Source organism: Marmota flaviventris, chromosome 9 (genome assembly GCF_047511675.1).
Source record: "Marmota flaviventris isolate mMarFla1 chromosome 9, mMarFla1.hap1, whole genome shotgun sequence".
NCBI lineage: Eukaryota > Metazoa > Chordata > Mammalia > Rodentia > Sciuridae > Marmota > Marmota flaviventris.
The window spans coordinates 54,591,986-54,615,765 of NC_092506.1; the positions used below are offsets into that span (position 1 = coordinate 54,591,986).

Consider the following 23,780-nt stretch of genomic DNA (forward strand, 5'->3'; position numbering starts at 1 on the left):
GGAAGTTGGAAGACAGAGTTCATCACGGTAGGGAGGAAATTAGTGGTATGGTTTAGGGGTTTAGGTGACAGGTGGGCATGGGGAATAAGGGAGAAGGAGGACTTTGCAGTTAGTAAAAACGCGAGGGTGAGGGTACCCTTTAAAGTGACGGATAACCACGCGGGAGCTGCAGGTCAGGTACGCCTTGCGCACCTTGACCCTCGCGTGACGCCGTCCGCGTAGCCCGCGGTTTGGTCGGGGACGGGCGCCGGCGCCACGGTTCCGGTTCCGGTTCCAGCTGTGACTGGAGTCTTCACCTGCGGCCACGGGGAGAGGCCACAGGGAGCCAGCCATGGCGTACTCCACAGTGCAGAGAGTGGCCCTGGCCTCGGGGCTCGTCCTGGCTGTGTCGTTGCTGCTGCCCAAGGCCTTCCTGTCTCGCGGAAAGCGGCAGGAGCCGTCGCCAGCTCCCGAAGGTAAGAACCAGCTAATTCCCAGTGAGCCGCCCGGCGAGGACCACCAGTGCTGCTTCAGCGAGGTGACGCTAGGAATCTCGGGCCTTCGCCCAGTATCTGTCAAACCCTTCAGAGAGGGTAGGGGAGACGGCGTTTGGCCGGTTCTCTGGGCCTCATCGGGCGGCAGCGCAGTTCCACCTGCCCCCGAGAACCCCCAGTGGGTCTTCCACAGGAGTGGCCAGGAATGCACACGTGCCTGGGTCCCTTCCCTGGGGCCTCGCACGCGGTAGTTTGCTTGCAGATCCTTCGTTTTTCACTCAGTGGCTTGCTCAACTCAGTTTTTCATCATCTGTTCACGAGCTTTGTTTGGGTCAGTAGGGTTTCCTTTAGGGTTTGTGTTCTTTGTCGTGCTTTTGTAGAAAATAAAGTTAGTTGGAATCGGTGGTTTTTAACGTGATGTTGAGCGCTGTTTTTGTGCTTTTAAAGATAGAACTTGATTTTAATAAATCAAGTTTCACTTCCTGAGGGGTAGATTAGCAAAATACTACATCTCCTGTACTTAAATATCTGTTAATTGTTTGTTATTGGCATGATTGTGATATTTAAAAATCTGCCTTTTTGAATGCATTTGGGGGCTCTACAGAATCAATGTAAAGGCGTATATGCTGAAGGCTGGGAGAAGGAACCAAAACAAGTCTTCTTAGGTCATAAAGTTCTGCCGGTAACTTTTTCTTGTAAATCATCCCAGTAAAATCCTTGAGACATGATTTTAAAGTCTCTGAACACTTTCTCTAATGTTTAACTTGTTGACTGCTGGACAGCTCCTTTTGAACTGTAATCCCCTTTACTCTAATTTGTGCATGTTGGCTGTAGTTCCATCTTCCCACAAGCATCATTACAAATACTGTGCGTGCATAGCACTTAGCTCCAGGAGTGAAGGGCATGGTTTTGTTAATAGAATCTTTTTGATAGTCTTCATGCTTATAAGACTGCCTAGACTAGACTTCTGAAACATCTTTTCATATTTGATATTTTTGTCTTTATTGCAAAATTCAAAAGGTTTTCTCACTGTATCCAGTAACCTTGTCTGCTTAGAAGAAGAGTAAATTCATGATGACCCTGAGCAATGAAGATTCTTCTAAAATACTTGTTTTTACTGGTTTGGATTCCCATTATGGCAAATTATCTTTTGCAGGGGGTGGGGGTACTTACTAGTGATTGAACCCAGGGGCATTCAACCACTGAGCCACATCCCCAGCCCTTTTTGTATTTAGATTCAGGGTCTCACTGAGTTGCTTAGGGCCTCGCTGAGTTGCTGAGGCTGGTTTTGAACTCATGACCCTCCTGCTTCAGCCTCCAGAGTTGCTGAAATTAAGGCATGCACCACCAGGCCTGGCTGGTGAATTATCTTGAACAAGTATTATTGCATGTGAGTGGGAAACACTCTTCTGAATATAATAGAGAGTCTAGAGTGAAAATTAGATATGGCTTCTTCCCCTAAGAACTCTAGTGCTGGTATCTTAGGAATTTGCACTTTCTGTTCTTTTTATTCCTGAAGTAAGCTCTTCCCTCAGCTTACTTCTTATCATTCAAGTTTCTGCTTAGATTTAACCTCTTTAAAGAGATCTTCCCTGATGACCCCAGATAAAGTAACTCTCTTTCCCTATTGTTTCCTATTTTATTATGCTTTTTTTTTCTCCCATATAACAGATATAATATGTGAGATGAAAGTTTCTTATTTGTTTACTTGTTTTTTTTCTTCCTTCTAAAATGTAAACTTTGCAAAGGTAGAGATTTTATCTTATTCATTTACTACTAGCACCTGGCTATAGTGGGAAGTCAATAAAAACGTCTAAATGAATGTTTAAGATTGTGAAGCTACTAGTATTGTCAGTTTTCATTTTATATTAAAAACTACTAAGTAAAATAGACTAGGCAAAAAACTACCTTGAATGATACATGCTAGTACCTGAGGTTTGCTACCTAAAAATTCCTTTCCTAGTACATTAACATTTTTAAAGCAATGAATCCTAATCATTTTTGGGTTACATAAAATCTGATGAAAGCTATGTATTTTCTCTCTAGAAAAAAATGTGTACCATTTATGCATACACACAAAACTTTATCAATTCAGAGAATTCAAAGACCTGGAAGTCCTTGCTTTGAAGAAAGGGGCAGTCCCAATTATTTGGAAAGTAATAAAATTTGTTTCATTGTACTTTCATTTTTGTCTGCTGTGTGTAAAAAAAAAAAAAATACAGTCCCCTTTCCACATGATAGCCTTTAAGAATGTTTTAACAAATATTATGATGTATACTATACATAGTATACACACAATGTACATACACTGTGCATTTAAAGAAAAATGAGGCAAATCCTTACCTCAAGGAACCTAAAGTTTAGTATAAGAAAATAGACATGGCATCAATTCAAATCTACGTGAGGAAGATACATATGTGTAAGGGTCCGTTTTATTGGGTTTTAACAAAAGTCTCATAGAAGAGGAAAGGTTTTTTTTTTTTTTTTTTGTAACAGCATTCTTGAGATCTAATTCACATATTCAATTTGCCTATTTAAAGTGTATGAGTTAGTATATTCACAGAATTGTGCAACCATCACCATAATCAATTTTAGAATATTTCATCATCTCTAAAGATTTCCTATACCTTTTGGCCATAGTTCCCCAGCTTCTCTTTGCTCTGTCTCCAGCCCTGAGCAATCACTAATATACTTCCTATCTCTGTTAATTTGCCTATGATATTTTGTAACTGGCTTTTTTAACCTAACGTGTTTTTAGGGTTCCTCAATGTAGTATATATTGGTACCTTAGAACTGACAGTTCCCCCCTGTTTAACTCATAGTCATCTTCTTTGATAGAGAGCATAGAAGTGAAGAGTAAGAAGTTCTGCTTTCTCAGCAATTACATTTTATTATGGGGCAAATTGGACTTTTTCTCTGAACATCACTAAAAATACCTCTTTTACTCTTGCTAGCTTTTTTGTAAATCTTAGTTTATTTTGGACCTTGGCCTTCTCTTGTAGCTTTTCCAAGTCTTCTCACTTTTTTGTGTTGATTATGTGTTTTTCTGTTCAACATTTTCTGTGCTTTTACAGGAATTATCTGTAAAAGCACAGAAAATGTGCTTTATTTCCCCCCTTTTCCTGTTTGAAAATTTTTGAAATATCCAATCAGAAGTGCATTTTAAAAGTTTTCCTCTTAAGAGTTTCTTGCCATGGAATGTCTTGTTTTCAACACTTTCTTCTGCCTTCCCAGACCCTATTCCACACAACTCCTACCTTTGTTGCTACAAATACTAAGATGGCATGGTTTCATTCTCTTAAAGTCCTCCTTTCATTTTATCAACCATTTTTCTCAGAGTAGCAGTTCCTCTTCTTACCATATATACCTTGAGTGGAATATAAAGTATATCAGCATGTTAAGTCAAAAACTTGTCACTTGTTCCAGGGTTAGCTGAATGAGACTTTGAATAGGTACCAGGGTAGTTGATGTCTTCCAAGATGAGAGTGTGCTGCTTTTATGTTATAGTTGGCTTCAGGAGAGTCCTATCTACCACCTGCACTGGGCTGGGAGCCTTTTGTGTTCCCATAATCACATATCTTGGCATCCCTCCTGTTCATGTTTTCCTGTGAGCGCCTCACTTTGAACACTTAAGAGTTCCTTTTCTATCACTTTCCAGTGGCCTTGTTCTCCTGGAATAGCTCATACTCTTTTGTCACTATGTTCTTATCAAGTGAATCCTATGTTACTGAGTTTTGATCTCTCTGAGCTATGGAAATACAAAGGCACACTTATGTATATGTGTTCATACATATATAATAACACATATACATAATTCTTTGTTGTCTTAAATTAACTCCCTATATATTAGCCAATAAGTGCCTGAGAACAAATTATTTTTTTTTTCAAATGTATTATTTTGGTGCCTTAACGTTTCTTTTTTCCTAGTGAAACATCAGATCTACTCTAAAGGAATGTTCAAAGGAGAAAGAGATTAGAAAATTATTTTGATTTCAAAAGATCATTTTCCTCTTAATATATTATGTAAATGAAGAGAAAACAGTGGGAGCAGTTTGAGAACTTGTAAATACATTAAATTAGGCATTTTTTTTCAAGAGAATAGTAATGATCAGTAATCCCCATTGCCATTTTCTTTTCTAGAAATTGCAAAATTGAAAACTGGCAGCATAATGAGGTCAAACAAACAACAACAAAACAACTATTTTTTAGCCCTTCAAGTGACTAGGCTGGATCTTGAGGCAACAGTATAATTTATCCAGTCCAGTTCAACAAATTCAACATGCAAGACCCAAAGTATGCTCTGTGGGAGAAACCCAAACATAATTAAAACACTAAACTTTTATTCAATAAGTTCTTAGTTCATTTTGTCCTCTGACTAGAGACTACCAGGAACATACCTAGTTGAACATTTTGGGTTTAGTATTTGTTGCAGTAAGGGAAAATGCAAACCATTGAGAATCAGAGGGCATTTCAGTAAGACAGTTTTAGGAAAAACCTTACAAGATTTAGGCTTGTTAGGTGAGTTTGAGAAAGATTGGGGCTTTGCTCTAAATTGGATGAAGTGGGCCAAATTCTGTGACTGGGTATCTTTTTAAGTGTTTTTTATTAGTGCATTATAGTTTTACGTAACAGTTGAATTCATTTTGACATAATCATACATGCATGGTACCTCTTCTTTCTCCCCCCTCCTCCATTCCCCTGTTTTCCTTCTTCTACCTGGGGAGATGGGAAAGAAAAGAGGAGAAAATGTGGAATAAATTCGACAAAATTATACTACATGCATGTAAAAATATACTGCAGTGAATTTCATCTTTGTGTGTTTTTATAAAGCACCAATTAAAAATAAATAAATAGAAGGAAGACCAATAGAGTAGAGGATGAGTATCTTAATAGGATTTGTCTTAAGGGAGGACAGACTAGAAAAAGGCTAAAGCTATAATTGAAGAAGTGACAGTCACTTATTTAGCACTAGGGGATGTTTGTAGCTTGGACAATATTCATGTTTTGTCTGTGTTCAGACAGAGTGGTCTTTTTTTTTTTTTTATCCATCGTGTCACAGAATGGCCCTCTTTGATTTTGATATGCTGAAATTCTTTATGAATAAAGGAATTTGACAGGACCTAGCTGTGAGTGTCAAGCCACTTCATAGCTAGGATCTTAACCAATGACTAACTGAAAGGATGGTCATTCTCCTTCGCTCTGCTGCCTTCATTCTGCTGCAGCATAGCTTCTTGCTGTGTTAGTGGAAACCATTAAAAGCCTTTGATCAGAGAAATGACAAGACCAGCTGGAATAATGCTTGACGATTACTCTGGTAATAAAACAGTGATAGGTAATGTATACTGAGTCCATGAGCTAAGCCCTGTGCTAAGTAACCTAGACACATGATCATCTCTCTCAGTAATATATTGAGTGAAGTGGTTGTCAGGAAGTTGATAAAAGATGAAAAATGAGCAGACAACAATGTGAGTTAGATAGAAGCGGCATAAAAGGAGATGGAGCCCTTGGAGGAAACTGGTGAGAAAGAGGCAGTCAGAGCTCTTATCCTTGCATATACCTTAAGTAATGTGGAATTAAATACAGCCTCTACAACTTCTTTTCTCTTAACTTCTACATATGAGAGAAAACAAGACCCTGACCTTCTGAGTTTGGCTTATTCCTGCAAATGACGTATTTTTTTTTTTTTATGACTGAATAAAACTCCCTTGTGTCTATATATCACATTTTGTTTATCCATTTATCTGTTGATGGACACCTTGGCTGGTTCTGTAGTTTGGCTGTTGTGAATTGTGCTGCTGTTGTAAATATGGATACGCATGTATCACTATAGTATGATGACTTTCATTCTTTAGGATAAATTCCAAGAAGCGGTATAGCTAGGTCTATGGTGCTTCCTTGCCTAGTCTTTTGAGAAACCTCCACACTGATTTCCATAGTGGTTGTACTAATTTATACTCCCACCAACAGTGTAAAATGTGATTTTTTTCCTCTACATCCTCTCCAGCATTTATTATTGTTTTTATTCTTGATAACTGTCATTTTGACTAGATTGAGATGAAATCTCTGTGTAGTTTGACTTGCATTTCTAGTTATTTTGAACAGTTTTTCACATATTTGTTTCTTCATTTGAGAAGTCTGTTTAATTCATTTGCCCATTTAATAATTGGGTTGTTTGATTTTTTTTTGGTGTAAAGTGTTTTTGAGTTCTTTATATATTCTAGGTATTAACCCTCTGTCATAATAATAACTAGCAAAGATTTTTCTTTCAGTCTATAGGTTCTGTCTTCACATTCCTAATTGTTTCCTTTGCTGTGCAGAAACTTTTAAATTTGGTGCTATCCTATTTATTCACTCTTGGCATTATTTCCTGAGCTTTATATTGCCTGTTCCTAAAAGCTGGAATTCTGACCTGAATTGTCTTCTAGGAGTTGCATAGTTTCTGGTCTAATTCCCAGGTCTTTGATCCATTTTGAGTTGAGTTGATTTTTGTGTAAGGTAAGAGATAAGGATCTAGTTTCATTCTTCTACATATGGATAACCAGTTTTCCCAGCACCTTTTGTTAAAAAGGCTATGTTTTCTCCGATGTATGTTTTTAGCACTTTTGTCAGGGATCTGTCAAGGACTGTAGATGTGTGGGTTTGTTTCTGTGTCTTCTATTCTGTACTTTTGTTCTATGTGTCTGTTTCTATGCCAGTACCATACAGTTTTTGTTATTATAGCTCTGTAGTCTAATTTGAAGTCAGGTATTATGATGCTTCCATCTAGCATTGCTTAAAAAAGGCTTTGAGTTGCTTTGGATATTCTGGGTCTTTTATTTCCAAATGAATTTTAGGACTTTTTCATAGTTCTGTGAAGAATGTCTTTGCTATTTTCATGGGGATTGCATTGAATCTTTATATTGGTTTGCTTGTATGGCCATTTTAACAATATGAATTCTGTCTATCCATGAACATGGAAGGTCTTTCCATCTTCTGAGTCTTCAGTTTCTTTCTTCAATTTTATTCTATAGTTTTCATTGTAGAACTCTTTTACTTTCTTGGTTAGATTTATTAGTAGTTATTTTTTTTTTTTTTTGAGGTTATTGTGAATGGAATTGTTTTTCTGTTTTTTTTTTTTTTTTCTCAGCAGATTCATTCTTGGTATATTAGAAAGCTATTGCTTTTTGTAAGTTGATTTTATAATCTGCTACTTTGCCAAATTTTTTAAAAATTTGTTCTAGCAGTCTTTTGGTGAATTTTTTTGAATCTTCTAAGTATAAGACATATCATCTGCAAATAGTGATAATTAGACTTCTTTTCCTATTTTTATCCCTTTTATTCCTTCTCTTGCTTAATTGCTGTGATTAGAATTTCTAGCACTTTCTTAAATGGGAATGATGAGAGTAGACATCCTTGTCTTGTCCCAGATTTTAAAGGAAATGCTTTTGTTTTTTCCCATTTACTATGAGATTGGCTTTGGGTTTTTCATATTTAGTCTTTATGGTGTTGAAGTAGATTCCTTCTGTCCCTAGTTTCTTTAGTGTTATGATAAAACAATAAGTGGGTGTTGAATTTTTTCAAAGACCTTCTCTGAATCTATTGAGATGACTAAGTGATTTTTGTCCTTAATTTTGTATTTGTGTGATAAATTACATTTATTGATCTTGCATCTCTGGAATAAAACCAACTTGGTCATGTTGTATAGTCTTCTTTAATGTTTTTGAACATGATTTGTTAATATTTTGCATTTATTAAGTTCATCAAGGATATTGGTCTGTAGTTTTCTTTCCTTGGTGTGTCCTTTGTAAGAGACTTTTTGCTGTTTTTCCAGACCCTAGGTTAATCCCCCTCAAGTACCTTTCAGATTATATCAATTTCCTGAACAATGTTCTGTGGTAGTAGAGTTATACTCCACATAAGTTAGCATTTAAATTTCTTTGCACTCTTTCAATCCTTACTTTCCTCTCCTTTTGTTACTTCCCTAAATGGAGCCAAATTAATTTGGTATTTAACCCTACTTATTGGTTTCTTTGTTCTCAGTCTCCTTATTATGTACTCTCTTTTCTCCTGGTGTGCCTTAATTTCTCTGCTGGTCTTCATCTCTCATTCCCTTCAATGACTGACTTATTTTGACTCTTTTTAAAATTACATTTTTGCATCCTTTTAACATTTAAACATTTAGTTTGTCTAGATATAATAAAGTCCATGATACCCTGCTCTTGATGCTGATCTTTTTTTGGACATGCGGCTTTATATCATTATTCCATTTGAGAACTATTATTTCTATATTTTTTATAGATCTCTTTCTACCTGTGGCAGAATCTTTTTTGGGAAGTGTTGGGGGGTACAGGGGATTGAACTCAGGGGCACTTGACCACTGAGCCACACCCCTAGCCCTGTTTTGTATTTTATTTAGAGACAGGGTCTCATTGGGTTGTTAGTGCCTTGCTGTTGCTGAGGCTTGCTTTGAAGTTGCCATCCTCCTAAGCCACTGGGATTATAGGTGTGTGCCACCATGCCAGGCCTGTGGCAGAATCTTGAACATAATAAATATTAAATAAATATTCATGGCTGAGAGATCTAGAAAAGTTTATGAAAAGATGTGTAATATTTAGCATCATTTTTCTTCAGTTTTAAAAATGCAAAGTTATGCCTTTTATGTCATTATCTGGTTTTAACTTCTTATTTTTTTAATTTTATGCCGGGTTTTAAAGACAGTGTTCTCAATACAGTAAAATGAAATTTGACAACATATTACTATAAATATTAAATTTGGTTTATTGAACACTAGCTTTTCAATATATCAGATTCTCTAGAGAGAGGTTAGCTTCCTGTATGCTTGCTATGCATTTTTTTTAAAGGAGTAATAACCTTAAAGTGTTCTCACTATGTGATAATAATAAGATCTTCCACAATTTAAAAGAGACATAGTTACCAACACTCAGAATAAGAGATGGTGACTTCATGGTTTCATTCTTTGTCCAAAGCTGTGCTCCTGTTGCTGACTCATTCTTAAATGAAAACATTTCTTTCCATAATTTTCATGTCATCCAAAGTCAATATTGGGAAGGAAAGAAGGATTATTAGAGTGGAGCTTGGGTGAGAAGGACATAGGCAGAAAGCAGCTTCCAAGATCAAGAGTTAGCTGTCTTGCCTCCCTGCCTTTCTTCCTCCCTTCTTCCCTCCTTCTTACCACAAGAGCAGAGAATTGGCTTGAAGATAGTCCTTAGTTCTTAGCACTTCATTAACTTTGTCAGTATAAAGTTATTTTCTTATGCTTTTAACCCTTTATCCTCAAGCCACATATTCATTCCTTTCCCAGCTCAGATGTATCCACTCCTATATGTTTTATGTTTTGGCCTACATAATTTGCTTGCAGGATATATAATTATGTGTGTGTGTTCAGTCTTACATATGGTATTTGTTATTTTTACCAAATCAGTATATTTAGCAATTTTTAAAGATGTGTTCATATTTATAGGCACATCTAAAGTGTGATTTCTAAAAGCTACATAGAATTATTTATTTATATCCACTCCATGTTGATTTTCCATGCTCCCAGTATGGAAATCAATGTTACTTCAAGCTCCTGCTGCATTATCATCACGGTGAACACTCTCACACAGGTCTATAGTATGTAATTTGCATATATATAACCTTATTTGAGAATTTCTTAGGGATTTATTCCCCAGAGAGGGATCACGGGATCATAGCGCCTATACATGCTTAATGTCACTAAGTATAAATAGATCACTTAGCAAAGTGGCTGTATCGGTTTATATTCTTACCCACAGTGCATTGAGTTCTTGCCTCCCCACATCTTTGCTAACTTTGCTATATCTACCATCCTAATTTTTGCCCTTCTGGTGGGTATAAAGTGCTGTACCATTATTTTAATTTGCATTTTACTCATTTGCTTTACTCTGAATTTAATCATCATTTTATATATTGTTAGCCATTTAGTTTTCTCTTTCTGTAAGTTCCCTATTTGTAACTTTTGTCCATTTTCTGTTGGGTGTCCTATAATGTTTATGTTGAATTATAGACTCTACTTACATCCTATAGAGGAGTAATCCCTTCAGTTTTAAATGTTGTAAAATCTTCTCCTTATCTTCATTTTTCTTTAGTCTATTTATGACCCTAAAGTTGAATACATGGGAGATTTAATAGGCCAATCATTTATAGCACAATCATTTATATTCACATGGTTTGTTTAACTCTAGGGAAGGCTGAAAAATATGGTTTAGCTTTGGACCCAGAAGGAAGAGAAAATGGGTTTGGTGAGCAGCCAGCAATTACCATACCATATTGATATCCTTTAATCAAGTTCCTTTTTTCCTTTTTTTTTTTTTTTGATACCAAGGATTGAACTCAGGGGTACTCAACCACTGAGCCACATCCCCAGCCCTTTTTTATATTTTATTTAGAGAAAGGGTCTCACTGAGTTGCTTAGTGCCTCACCATTGCTGAGGCTGACTTTGAACTCCTGAACCTCCTGCCTCAGCCTCCTGAGTCACTGGGATTATAGGCATTTGCCCCTGGGCTTAACTTTTTTTTTTCTTAAAATTGTGTTAGCTTCTGTTATTTGTACATCATTGCATGAGGTATTTTAATAATAAATGTATTTAAAATAGTAGAAGAGATAAAGATCAATTAATTTGTTTTCTCAGGAAAATTGGGCCGATTTCCACCTGTAATGCATCATCACCCGGCACCCTCAGATGGCCCAACCCCTGGGGCTCGTTTCCAGAGGTCTCACCTTGCAGAGGCATTTGCAAAAGCCAAAGGATCAAGTGGAGGTACTGGAGGAAGTAGTGGAAGAGGCCTGATGGGGCAGATTATTCCAATCTATGGCTTTGGGATTTTTTTATATATACTGTACATTCTATTTAAGGTAAGTGGAATCATCTTAATTATATCATATTTTATGAGAGAAAATCTAATATTAGTCTAATAAAAATCATCTACATTTAAAACTCTTTATTTAAAGTTTATCAAACTCTTTCAAGTCCATCATCTCTTTAAACCTTGCCTCCTCTTTGAGATACTTAGGATAGCCAATATTTCAGCTTTACCGATGAGAAATCTTGGCTCAGAACTCGAGTGCCCCACAGTTTACAACTAAAAAGGCAAAACCAAGACTTGGGCCGGATCTTCCAGTTTCTAGTCCAATGAGCAATGTGATTCAAAGCCAAATTTAAAAAAAAAAAAAAAAAAGGACTGAGTATCTTTACAAGCTGAAGTCTTTAACAGCTTTATTCTTAGGGTTGGCACAGTGATTTCCAGGTAGCCACTGTGAGACCAAATAATGATTGTACTAATATGACTTTGTTTTCCTTCTCCCCACACTAATATGCCATTGTTATTTTTAATATCCTCTCTAGTAATTCTCCTAGGACAGAACTATCTTATCTTGAAACTGAGCTTGATATTTCCTAGTTCTGGGGAGACATGGTGTGCTCTTTTAAAAAGAGATTTCCAGTTAAATTCCACCTCCGGGCAGGCTTTTGTAGGCCACAGTCCTATGCACTATCAAGTAGAGACGGAAGCTTCACTTTGTACTCCTAACTAGAGTAAGATTAGGTGATTTGAGTTTCTTCTTGCCCAGGAATGCTGCACACTACCAGAGTTGATTCTGCAAGTATGCCCCTGGGGTTTAGCATCCCCTTTAAGATAAGCATGGGCAAAGCAAATGACCTGTTGGAAGATTTTTTTTCCCCTGTACCTTAATAATATTTACTTGGGTACCTTCTCAAATCTCTCAGTGGCTTTTAAAAAAAGATGTTTCTCTAATACTGCTACTTCATTTGATTTCTGACTTAATTTTTGTCTCCCAACCTTTTTTTTTTTTTTCCATTTAATATGAGGGTTCCATGACTTTGAGGTTCTGAGCTGCTGTTGATGTGCTGTACCTCCTTCAATTCTCAGCTCTCAAAGGGGAAAACTGCAGAGGATCGGAAATGCTCTAGTGTCACACCTGGAAACACCCACAGGAAAATTAGTAAGTGTCTCTTCTCAATAAATTCACAGGTGTTATTGAGTCAGACAGCAGTAATATAGTCAGAGGGACAATCTATGGTATGTCTTAACAGCATTTCTCAAACGTTGTTCCAAATTCATCTGATGTTGTTTTTATCTTAGCTCTGGGAATTCTCAAAAGTTTCCTTATTGATTTTTGGGCTTTTAAGGGAAGGATGCTACAGAAAGTACAAAACTGACAGTTTAGTGTTTTATTGTATTGGGAAATTAGTATTTCACATTTGGAATGAGTTACTTCTCATTTCCATACCTCAAAATATTGGTAGCAGATACCTTTATTTCACAGAGAGGATAACTGAGGCAGAGAAATCACATCATTGTCCAAATCAGTTATTAGCTCTAAGGAAAGAGTGAAGATTTGAGGCTCTTGAAACATAATCATCAAATATTTATTGCCAAACTAGAGTATTCTGTGCTCTCTAGGGAGATGAAATATATATATATAGCATAACTTTTTCCTCTAAGAATTTATAGACTAGAAAGGATATCAGGAAAAATAACCTGTGAAAAGTTTAGAAAGAAGGGACTTACCATAAGCACGATGGGAAATCAGTTTGGGTGGCTGTGAAGGAGCAATCAGATGGCTTGAGTAAGATATTGGCAAATACAATTTCTTGAGCTTATGGAGGTCTAGAGGGTGTTGATGTACTACAGCTGTGGGAAAGAAATCTTGAGTAGATTAAGACCAGACTGCTACTTTCTCCTTTGAATAATAAAGCCTCATCAGACATTTTTAAAGAAAGGTATCAGCAAAATGAAATGAGGCTGAGCCACAGAGGCATCTTGCTTAGTCCATAAAGGCTTTGGATTCTCCGGGATTCTCTGTGAAATTAGATATCTCAGTCATATTCTTCATCCTTTTTGGAAACTTAGTCAAGGAGTCTTTGAAGAAAGCAGCTATATGTTTTTTAAGAGAGATAGTGATGATAAATGTATCAGTAATTTTTTAAAAAATTTGCTCTTTACAGAGTAGCAAGTTATATATCTTGTCACATAATGCATTTGAGACAGAAGTAGATCAAATGAATTTATAAGAGCAGCTCTTTTGTAATAATGGTAATAGTTTAATATAGCTTCTTATCCTTTAATTTTGAATCATGCAGGAAAAAAATAACCTAATAAGCACTATGCCCTGTAGACACTTTATAAATGTTAACTGTATGCATGAGAGTTTGTTCTAAAAGCATTAAAAGGCCTTTGAAATATTATATTTATAATGACCTTCTCAATATATTTGGGTAAGAGAGTACTCAAGTATGAAATAGAAAAAGTAGATTACCTACATAATGAATAGCATTTCATTTAGCATTTTATTTTCCTACTGCATTAAAGTTTATTTCACATATTGATTAAGTGATTTATTTTTTCTCTTCAATAGATATACGTATTCCCAACTGACCCTGGTTGAGAAAAATTGCATCTGGGAATCAGAGTTACATAGCATAGCATGCTCTTTATCCAGATAACCAAGGTAGAAAACTTTGGGCAGAGGTTTTAGCACTGGTTGAGGAGTTCTTCTTTTTTGATGAAGTCTAATGTTTAAACTGTTTTCTTACAGATATATTTCAGACCTTACTTACAGATAAAATAGTACTTATTTTATGTCTTAACTCCTTTTCAAAAGTACATTATAGCTTTTGTACTTTACCCTTAAACATCATTTAGATCACAAATGTATAGTTATCGTCTCTGTTTCTTCTTGTGTGGCTATGTAGGGGTATGTTTTCACTCCTGGGTATTTTCTTTAGTTTTTCCTGCTATATCACTATTAGAGAGTGATTTTATTCACCACTCACTAAACATCTATCCTATAGATCTTGGTATACAGACCTCTGTACTCTTTTTGTACTGATTAGATTAACTGGAGAGACTCCTGGTCTCTTTGAGTCTCAGAACCTGCCTGGATTACCATAGTGTCATGGTTAGGTTTTTCATGAAAGGGTTTAGGGAGTATACAGTTGCTGGTTCTTAGATTGATGCTTGTTTTGCAGCTAATTTTGAGCTTGTTCAACTTCAAGAAAAACTGAAGGAGACAGAGGAAGCCATGGAAAAATTAATCAACAGAGTGGGACCTAATGGGGAGAGGTAGGTTTTCATCTAATAGGACTCATTTCCCATTTAGAGAATCAATTAAAATTTTTTTTCATTTCTTTGATATATGGACCACTTATTTTCATTTTGTTTAATTGTCAAATTATTTGTTATTTACATAATCTTGCTGAACATTTCCATTTTCATACTATCGAGCAACTTGTTTTTATGAGTTTAGTGTGTCACAAATTATTGTCAGAGTAAGGAAAAATGTGAGTAAATCCTAAAGGATAAAATAATCTGTCTTTAAGAAAGACAGTTTCCTGGCTATCTTAAAAAAAAAGTGTAATTTCAGTTAAAACCAGATTGTCGAATATTGTTTTTTCTGTTTGAGACGAGATGACAGAAGAGAGCAACTATCATCACATTAGGCATTTATTTGTGTTTTGTGTTGACTGACTGCCCATAGAGAATTAGACATGTAAAATAGGTGTCAAGAACCATACTAGCTCTTTAGGATGCCCCACAGAGAAGGCACACTCCTCTTGTTACCTTGCTGGCTAAGGATCTGAAAAGGTGGCTGCAAGAGGTTGACAGAAGTGGCAATAACTAAGAATATATGGATGTTGGAAGACCCAGGGCAGAAAAACTGGAATGTGAGATTAAGGACAAAGAGGGATTCTGTTTCATCTAGGCCTTCTAACAACAATGTTGGAAGAACTTTGGGGTGAGTGCAAAATCTCATGCAGGAGGATGTATCAAAGGTCCCTTCTGCAGCTTCAGGGGCACATTTATGGAGTCTTTGCCCCAGGAAATTGCTGGTGTTCTACCTTACCCTTCTCTTTTCCATTCCATGTGTGTTGGGGGCAGGGAGAATATAGATACATTGGGGATTGAAAACACCTTACACCTAAGCTATATCCCCAGCCCCCCACTTGTCATTCTTGATGATACTAGTGCCCCATGTCCCTTTTTCAGCTCACTGGCCCCATCTTTGGCTGGATAGATGAGTGGCCATTCTTAGGTTGCAGACTTCTGCCTTGGCATTTCCCTATAATATCTATAGTGCTGCCAAAATTATGTTTTTGAGAATGAACCTTGCCTCAATGTAGGCCCAGGAGCCTTGACCTTCTTGTGGTCCAGAAAGCAGTATTTGTTACTATCTAGAATATTCTCTAAAGTAGTATATATACAATATATCTGTGTGAGTATATAAATAATAGTTGACTTTAACTAAGTACTTACTAAAGACCATGCTGTGAGGTAATTGTTTTATATAAATTATCCAATGTATGATTGTTTGTATGCGTAACAAAACTAATTACACATCAGTTATATTTCTCTGGCCTTTCTGTCCTTACCCGATTGCTTCCACTCACAGTTACCCAGGCTTTAATAGACCCTCATGCCCTAAAAAAGAAAAAAATTTTACCTGGGCCATTGAAAATCCCATGCCACACATAGGGTCATGAAAACCATAGGTGAATATCTATGGGCAGAGCCCTGATTTGTGAGACCCAGCCCTTTGGGCTTTGGAGTAAAAAATTACATGAAGGTATTTTCTCCTATTACTCACTGGTACTCACATTCCCTTAGTCCAAATGAAATAATCTACCATCCAACCTATGCATACCATCTGTCTATAGCCCAATCCGGGAATGTGTACTGTAGTCTCTAAATACTATCTGTCCTCTTGTGCCAGGATTAATTCTCCATATTTTATGTGTAGAGCTAAGGGAGTTCTTCCTGCACAGCAGCCAGAGTTTTACCATCTCATTGTTTCTGGGACCACAAGTCCCAACGTAGAGTGTTTTATTTCTTACAAGATGCTGAGGTGTTGACTCCTTGAAAACATTGATTCCAGCTTCCAATGGAAAGAATATGTAAAAAAATTTCCGCAGTACTTGTCAAGAACTTTGGGGCAGCTCTTCTTCCATGAAAGAGAGCATGACTTCTCACCCTTCCCCAAACTCTCATTTTCTAGTCCATATGATGTGACTTTCTCTATGACCCTCCTTAGGCCAATACATTTTATCTTTACCAGTAAGCCCTTTAGGACTTCCCATACTCAAAACTGAAGACTAGGAAGCCCATGTTTCTACATTGCTTTCCTTCTTATAGTTTATATCTTTTAACCTTCATTTCTGTGGCATTTGTTCTTTTGTAAATCTATGCTTCTGTAATGATTAGAAGAGCCCAAAATACTCCAGTATTTTTTTCTATCAGATCAGGATTTTATCACAGCTCCAGACTTCTGGGGATAAAGGAGAAGATTTAAGAGAAAAAAGATATGTTCATTTATAGCCTCCTAAGTCCTTTTATGTGGTTCATTTATAGCTCTGAGATGCTGGCTTGAATTAGAGAAATATGCCTAAAACTTTATCTTATATATGTTTATGTAAGAATAGGAATATGGGAAAGGTTTTTAATATTGTCTAATAAAACTTTTCAGACAGCTTTCACCTGTGAGTGGTGTAAGTCTGTACACAAATTTTAATGAAACCTCCTGGAAGTCAGTATTATGCTATGTTAGGCTCATATTAAGAATAACATTTAGCTCAGGAATACAGAATAAGGAAAGGATCTAGGAAAATTTCCTTCCAAGAGTCATATGCCCAATTGTAACTATTTACGTGCTAGAAACATGGCATGTCACAAGGAAAACTATGAGGGACCAACCTCTGATAACGAAGAGCTGTTGTAGACATGTTGAATATGTGTTGAGAATTGCTGGTAGATTTCTGGCATGGATTGCTAGAACATAAACTCTGAGGATAAACTTATTCTGTTTTGTTCAGTGTGTTCAGATAGTAGGTACTAAATATGTACTTGTCAAATAAGAATAGATATCCACTTTTTTTGACATAAGCTTTTGTACATTATTTTCATGATAGAAGAATAAAGCATAGCCATTTCCCGTTGAGATTTCTTTTCTTTCCTTTATGAGCTCTTTATTCTTAGCTCTACTGGACAGACATATCTTATAGGTACCTATTGTTAGCCTCATCAAATAATAAAAATTTCTTGAATAGATAAATGTCCTAAAGTGGAATTTATTTTCCACCCTAAGCTAAGCCTACTCTGCCTTTAATATTTCCATTTCAGCAGATGGGTCTACCATCTACTTTGTTGCCCAAAGTGGAAATTAAGCATCATGCTTGATCCACCTTTTCCTTTACTTCCTATATCTTATTAATCACCAGGTCTTGCCATTTCCTCCTAATTAGTAATGCATTCAGTGTGCAAAAGACTGTAAATTTTTTGAGGGTAAGGATTATCATTCTTAGTTTCTACAGCCTAGCACAGACCCATAATAAGCTCTAAAAAAGTATAGTTGAAATGGAAGAAAGAATGGATGGCTTTGGTTTTGACATAAGTCAGAACTATCTCATGTGATTTCTTTTTCTCTAGTTTTGTCTCCATTCAGGTCACTTTCTGCTTTCCAAAAAGATGTATTATATAAATTTTTTAAACCTTCAGAAATGCCTTTTGATCTTGAACAGTGCAGAATCTTTATCACGACCTACATAGTCCTGCATACCTCTATTGCTTTATCTTTCTCTATGTTCCAGCCAGCCTGACCACTTGATTCTCTAAAATACCTGTGCACCTTTGATTCAAAGACTTTGCATGTACTTTTTCCTTTGCCATCACCCCATCACCGCCGCACACTTATTATGACTCTTGCTTGTCTAATAGATCTCAACATAGACATTATTTTCTCTGAGAGTCCTTCCCTGAACCCATAAAACTTGGCTAGTTATTCCTCCCATGTGGTTCCACACGACCTGGTCTTGCTGGGTATTATATGCATCATGTTACTTTCTGATTTTCTTTTAACTTCTGACTTCTCTAATGCTCAGTAAACTTCTTAAGGGCAGAAAATTTTCATTGTCCAAGTTTATATTCCTTGTAAACTGACAATGTTCACATATCTTTAAAAAAATGAATAAGGTAGATCTAGAGAAAGTACTTAAAGCAGGAGGCTTTGGCAGTAAAAATATCTTCTTTGGAACCTCTTTTCATTTGCTTTGTGCAGTCCTGTATGGTTATCAGTGGCAAGTATTATTTTCTCTATAAAGACCTGTATGGAAAAGAGGTGCTATGGGAGCCTGAATTAGCTTCTGTAACAAATTACCACAAACCTAATGGCTTAAAACAACACATATTTATAATCTTAATGGTTCTGTAGGTTAGAAGTCTTATACTGAGTGAAAGTCAAGATGTTGGTAGGATTGCATTCCCTTTTCAAGGGCTTGGAACAGAATTTGCTTACTCTTTTTGGCTTCTGGAAGCTGCCCATACCCCTTGGCTCCTGGCCCCATTCCTCCATCTTCAAAGATATCAACAGTAGGTTCAAATCTTTTCACATTATATCATTCTGACCTCTTCTGCCTCCTTCTTCCACTTTAAAGGACTCCTGTGATTACATTGTGCCTTCTCAGATAATCCAGGTTAATCTCCCTATTATAAAATCAGCTGATTAGCAAACTTAATTTCATCTACAACTTTAATTTCTCTTACATGTAAGGTATCATATTCATAGATTACAGAGTTTAGGACCTGGATATCTTTGGAGAGTTGAGATGGGTCTTATTCTGCTTTCCACCAAAGGTTTTATAGAAGAGAATTTGAAAAGAGGAATTTGAATAAGCCTTACAATATGGAAGGATTGCTGTAGGCAGAGTTTAGGAAAATAATGTTTCAGAGGGAGAAGGCAGCACAAGAAGAAAAGGTAGAAGAATCAAGGCAAGTTTTTGGAATAGCAAATAGTTCTAAGGAATAGGGGTAGCATATACTAGGGATGGGGTAAATGGGTAAGGAGGTAAGTAGGTATTGAGAGAATGAGAAAAGTAAACTGAAACCATATACTAAGGTCCTGAATAGTATGCTGAGAAGTTTAGAATTAATTCTTTATAGAGGGGTACCTCTGAAGACTTTGGAAGAGAAATGTCATGAAATTCTGTGTTTAGAAAAAATTGATCTTACAATGAAATGTAGAGTGGTTACATGTTAGAAGGTTATTTAAACATTTCTAGCAAAAGGTAATAAATAGACCAGAGTAGAAAATGAAGGGGATTTCATGGAAGAACAAAATCACAGGTTTTATCAGGATTTCTTGTTGCAAGCAACCAACTCTGGCTAGCAAAAATTTGTAGGAGAGAGGGCAGATTATATTGGAAGAATATGAAATAGTTTACAATATCAAAGGAACAGCTAAAATGTATTAAAACGGAAGGGGGAAGAAAAGGAACAGCTAAATATCCAGGTTTTAGGAAGGGTGGTAACCAGAGCAGCTCTTGGGCAGGAACAAAGAGACAGTCTCTTCAAAGGTAATGAATAGACCAGTCAGAGACTAGCTACCAAGATATATTTACACCAAAAGTATTTAATTCAGGCTTCACTGTGTTCAAGATCCAGTTTTGGGAGAAAGTACAGTTGGTCCAGCTTGATCCTGGATCTATCAATCAATCAAAATCACTGCAGCCAAGAGAGGATGGAATCTGATGAATAGCCACTTGGCCACCCTCAAAGGAGAGGTAAGGGGATGAATGGTTTTACTTAACCTTTGCACCATGAGTGGAAGAAAAGTTGGTCTGCAAAGGAAACTTACTAACTAGGTAAGAGAAGAAAAGGAGGAGAAAGACAAGAAAATGAATTAAAGATTTTCAGCTTTTACTGGAAGGAGATTATGGCATTAACCAAGATAAAACATAGGAGAAAGAAGATAAGACTTCGAGATAGGGAGCACGAGTTCAACTTTGAACGTGGTTGAGATGCCATCAGAATATCCAGATATTATATATAATAGCAGTAGTAAATTTGGGTTGTGAGGTCAGAACAAAGGATTTAGGTTTGGAAGTCATTTGTTGGGTGTAAGAGATAGAGACTATGGGGAAAGAGGAGATCACCAAATCCTTGAGGCCTCTCATACTCTACTGTAGTAGACTGCAGTCTCTTTCTGGTTTGATTTTTATTCTAAATTATTCTATGAATGGTGTTGTTAGAGTCTATTTCATTTTCTCTCTATTTAACTCTTGGGTTCAGAACTTAATGACTATTTTGGCTAAAAGTCTGTGATATTATCTCCCACCTGTTACCTTTCATTTTACTAGCATCTCAAAATATGCCATACTCAACCTTTCCAGGCTGCTGTTCATTCTGTTGCTTGTGATCCTGGGCCATCTGGGTCCTGGTTTTGAGTAGTGAAATTAAGATTAATTTAAGGTGTAATGTAGTGACAAGGCCACCAAGTGGAAATGCCCAGGAGATAGTTCCAAGATGGATCTTTGTATATAAAAAGTAAGATTAGGACTGTGTGTGTGTGTGTGTGTGTGTGTGTTGCTGGGGATTGAACCCAGGGCTTCACCCATTTTAGGCAAGCACTTTATCACCAAGCTACATTCCCAGCCTGAGTTAGGTCATCTTCTGCATAGAGGTAATGATTTATTCCTTGATATTGCTTCAGCTTCTTGAGGCCAAGGATTATAATGGATAAGTGAGAGTCCTCAGATTGAGCCTTAGAGAAAACCATTTTTAGGTGAAAGAAGGATTACAGGTGAGCCAGGATTAAAGTTAAAGGCAATAGTTAAAAGAAGGTTAAAAGAAGTGAGAGGAATGCAGATATTTCAATGGCCAAGGAAGGTGGGGAGTTTCATGGGAAGGATGGTTTACAGTATAGAAAAGCCAAAAAGAATGAACTGGGAGAAAGAAACCCTGGGGCTTAGAAGTGGTGACTGATGATTTTTAAAGTTTTTGTGAAAATAATGAGATGGAAGCCAGATTTCAGGGAGGTGGAAGAAAACAGATAGTAAGGATTTGGGGAACCAGTCCAACTATTAATAGATACTTATTAAACACTTAAAATGATCATGACACTGTGCCTGTTTTGTTGTGAACATATTATCACTGCCCTCTAATAAGACAATCAATTCAAGTTGAGAAATAAGGAATCCATGAAAACATTCATTGTAGGAAATTCAGAAGACATTATAATATGGACCATAGTTAACTGACTAAACATTTAATGTGAGTATGCTTGTTCCAAGTTAAAAGAGGATGGCTTTATTTGGAATTTTTGTCTGTTCCTGTTTCTCTGAGCCTAGCCATTCTTTTTTGTTTAAGGATTTCTAACTTTCCATGAGTTAGGAAGCAGAGAATCAAGATTATTTCATTCAGTAAACATCAGAATGCTCTGCATATAGTCAGAGAAGTAGCCTGTGAAGCCTGCAAGCCAGAACTCTGTGAGGTAGGCTCTTCTGGTCTACCTTTGACTACTTCTACTGAGTGGGTTATTTCAGTAGTAAGAGTTAGGGGGCTTGTGAGGCCCAGGTTCAGTCCTGGTGAGTTAGGACTTCTGTACTAATGAATAGAATTGTAAAAGGTCCTATAAGATTCTAGCTGAAAGTAGAATGGATAGATTCTTCAGTTCAAGATTTTGAAGCCATTTTGTGTGGAAGGACTGGAGCTCATCATGGTGTTTTTGTTTTCCTCCCACTGAGACTGGTAGAAATGTCATGCCTTCATTTTCCTCAGTTACTATCTTAATTAATAAGCTGTCAACTAATGAAGGAGTCTCAGTTTTATAGTTTACAATGAGGGTGAATTAATGATTGGCAACGGAGGCAAAGTGTGTCAGTGTGGGCAGTCAGGAAAAAAGTTGTAGAAAGTACAAAACTCATTGTCACTGGGAAAAGCTTAGAACTCAGTGTTCACTGCTTATATTCTTCCTCTAGGACCCATTGTTACCCAGAGCATCACTATTTGCTTTTCTTCTTCCAGGACTCATCAGCAATGGGAAAGAGTAAAAGTTCAGGGCCCAGCATTTCAGTATCCACCTCCTCCTTCAGGACCCATTGTGGCTGGGAAAGGATGAATGTTTGCTTTTGGTAGAGATGCCGGGGAAGCCCAGGAAGGGATGAAAGTTTTCTTTCTTTCCCTGGGGCCCATTGTTATTGGGAAAGGATTTACTGGGAGAGGATTAATGATTACCTTCCTCCTCCATCTTCCTCTGGGTCAGACAGTTTTAGGGGGTTTGGTTGTCATTTCCCTGTCCTGGGGGTTGTCATTTTTCATATCCTTTAGAAGGAGAAATACTTTTTTCCTTTTCCCTATTAGTCATTAAGGCTAAAATTTGTTAAGCTGATCATAAAACATGAATGTAGGCCCAGAACAAACTAGTGAGAAGAACAGAGGGCACCTTCATGAGGCTCGCACAGACATTATTATGTTAATTGCACATATGTTAATTTGGAATGTTCAGATTTAAAGGAGAAAATAAAAAATTGAAATCTGAAATCCTGCCACTTGATAAAATTGGTCTCAACTGTCTTAAAGAACTGATCATACAGTTATTCTTGAGCTTCATATTATTTTTGCAAATATTTGTTTAGAGCCACACAGTCAAGTTGAGACTCAAACCAGGTTTTTTGAACTGTGGAGCTTGAGCATTATGTTTCAGAAATTGCACAGAAGGGCTGGTGTGTGGCTTAATGGTAGAGCACTTGCTTAGCTTATATAAGGTTCTGAGTTTGATCCTGAGCAACACACATAGAGAATACTATTAGAAATCACATTAGTCTTGGTTATAATGCTGCCATTTACTAGGATTAGGGAATCGAGGCAGTGAGTTATACTGAAAGATCACTGGACTAAAGGCTAAGACATTTGGGGTTTTATCCCCAGTATTGACATTAACTCATTGTGGGACTTGGGTAATCCCTTTTCTTCCCTGATCTATTCTTGGCCTTAGATTTCCCATTTTTAAGATAAAAATGTTGAGCTAACATTAGTTCTTGGTCATGCAGTTCTAGGATCCAGACAGATCATAGTGATGTTTCTGCCCATTACCTCAGAGTATTTACTGCTAAATGGCTGGATTGTCTGATATTTTCTAAGCAGAGTACAGTCTGTGACTTCTGACCAAGAGAAACGATTGCTGCATCAGCTCCGAGAAATTACCAGGGTCATGAAAGAAGGAAAGTTTATTGACAGACCCACCCCAGAGAAAGAAGCTGAGGAAGCCCCTTACATGGAGGACTGGGAAGGTAAGGAGTCTCTTTTCATTTCTTCATTAGTTGTCAACCCAGAAAAGAGAGCTTACAATTTTTTAAAAAATTCAATTCTATTATTGAGGTATAATATAATAATTTAATTTAAAATATACAGTTGGATGAGTTTTGACAAGTGTATATAGTTGTGTAATCATACCACAAAGTTTTGGTATAGTGCTGTGACCTGTACAGCATAAACAAAGGA

At 36.8% G+C, this 23,780-nt stretch overlaps 1 protein-coding gene across 3 annotated transcripts in view; it reads left to right on the plus strand.

Annotated features, from left to right (window-relative positions):
• The first annotated feature begins 289 nt into the window (after nucleotides 1-289).
• The window catches only part of Ric3 (RIC3 acetylcholine receptor chaperone), a 36,112-nt gene continuing 12,621 nt past the window's right edge, over nucleotides 290-23,780 (plus strand). Inside the window, exons 1-5 of one of the 3 annotated variants that reach the window (XM_027942395.2) lie at nucleotides 290-455; nucleotides 11,123-11,346; nucleotides 12,381-12,453; nucleotides 14,483-14,576; nucleotides 23,421-23,569. In XM_027942395.2, the coding sequence (XP_027798196.1) occupies nucleotides 332-455; nucleotides 11,123-11,346; nucleotides 12,381-12,453; nucleotides 14,483-14,576; nucleotides 23,421-23,569 (664 nt within the window). In that variant the 5' untranslated portion in view covers nucleotides 290-331. Of the gene's footprint in view, nucleotides 456-11,122; nucleotides 11,347-12,380; nucleotides 12,454-13,875; nucleotides 13,963-14,482; nucleotides 14,577-23,420; nucleotides 23,570-23,780 lie in introns of those variants that run through there. The other 2 variants (XM_027942394.2, XM_071616404.1) reach the window with 2 other exon arrangements.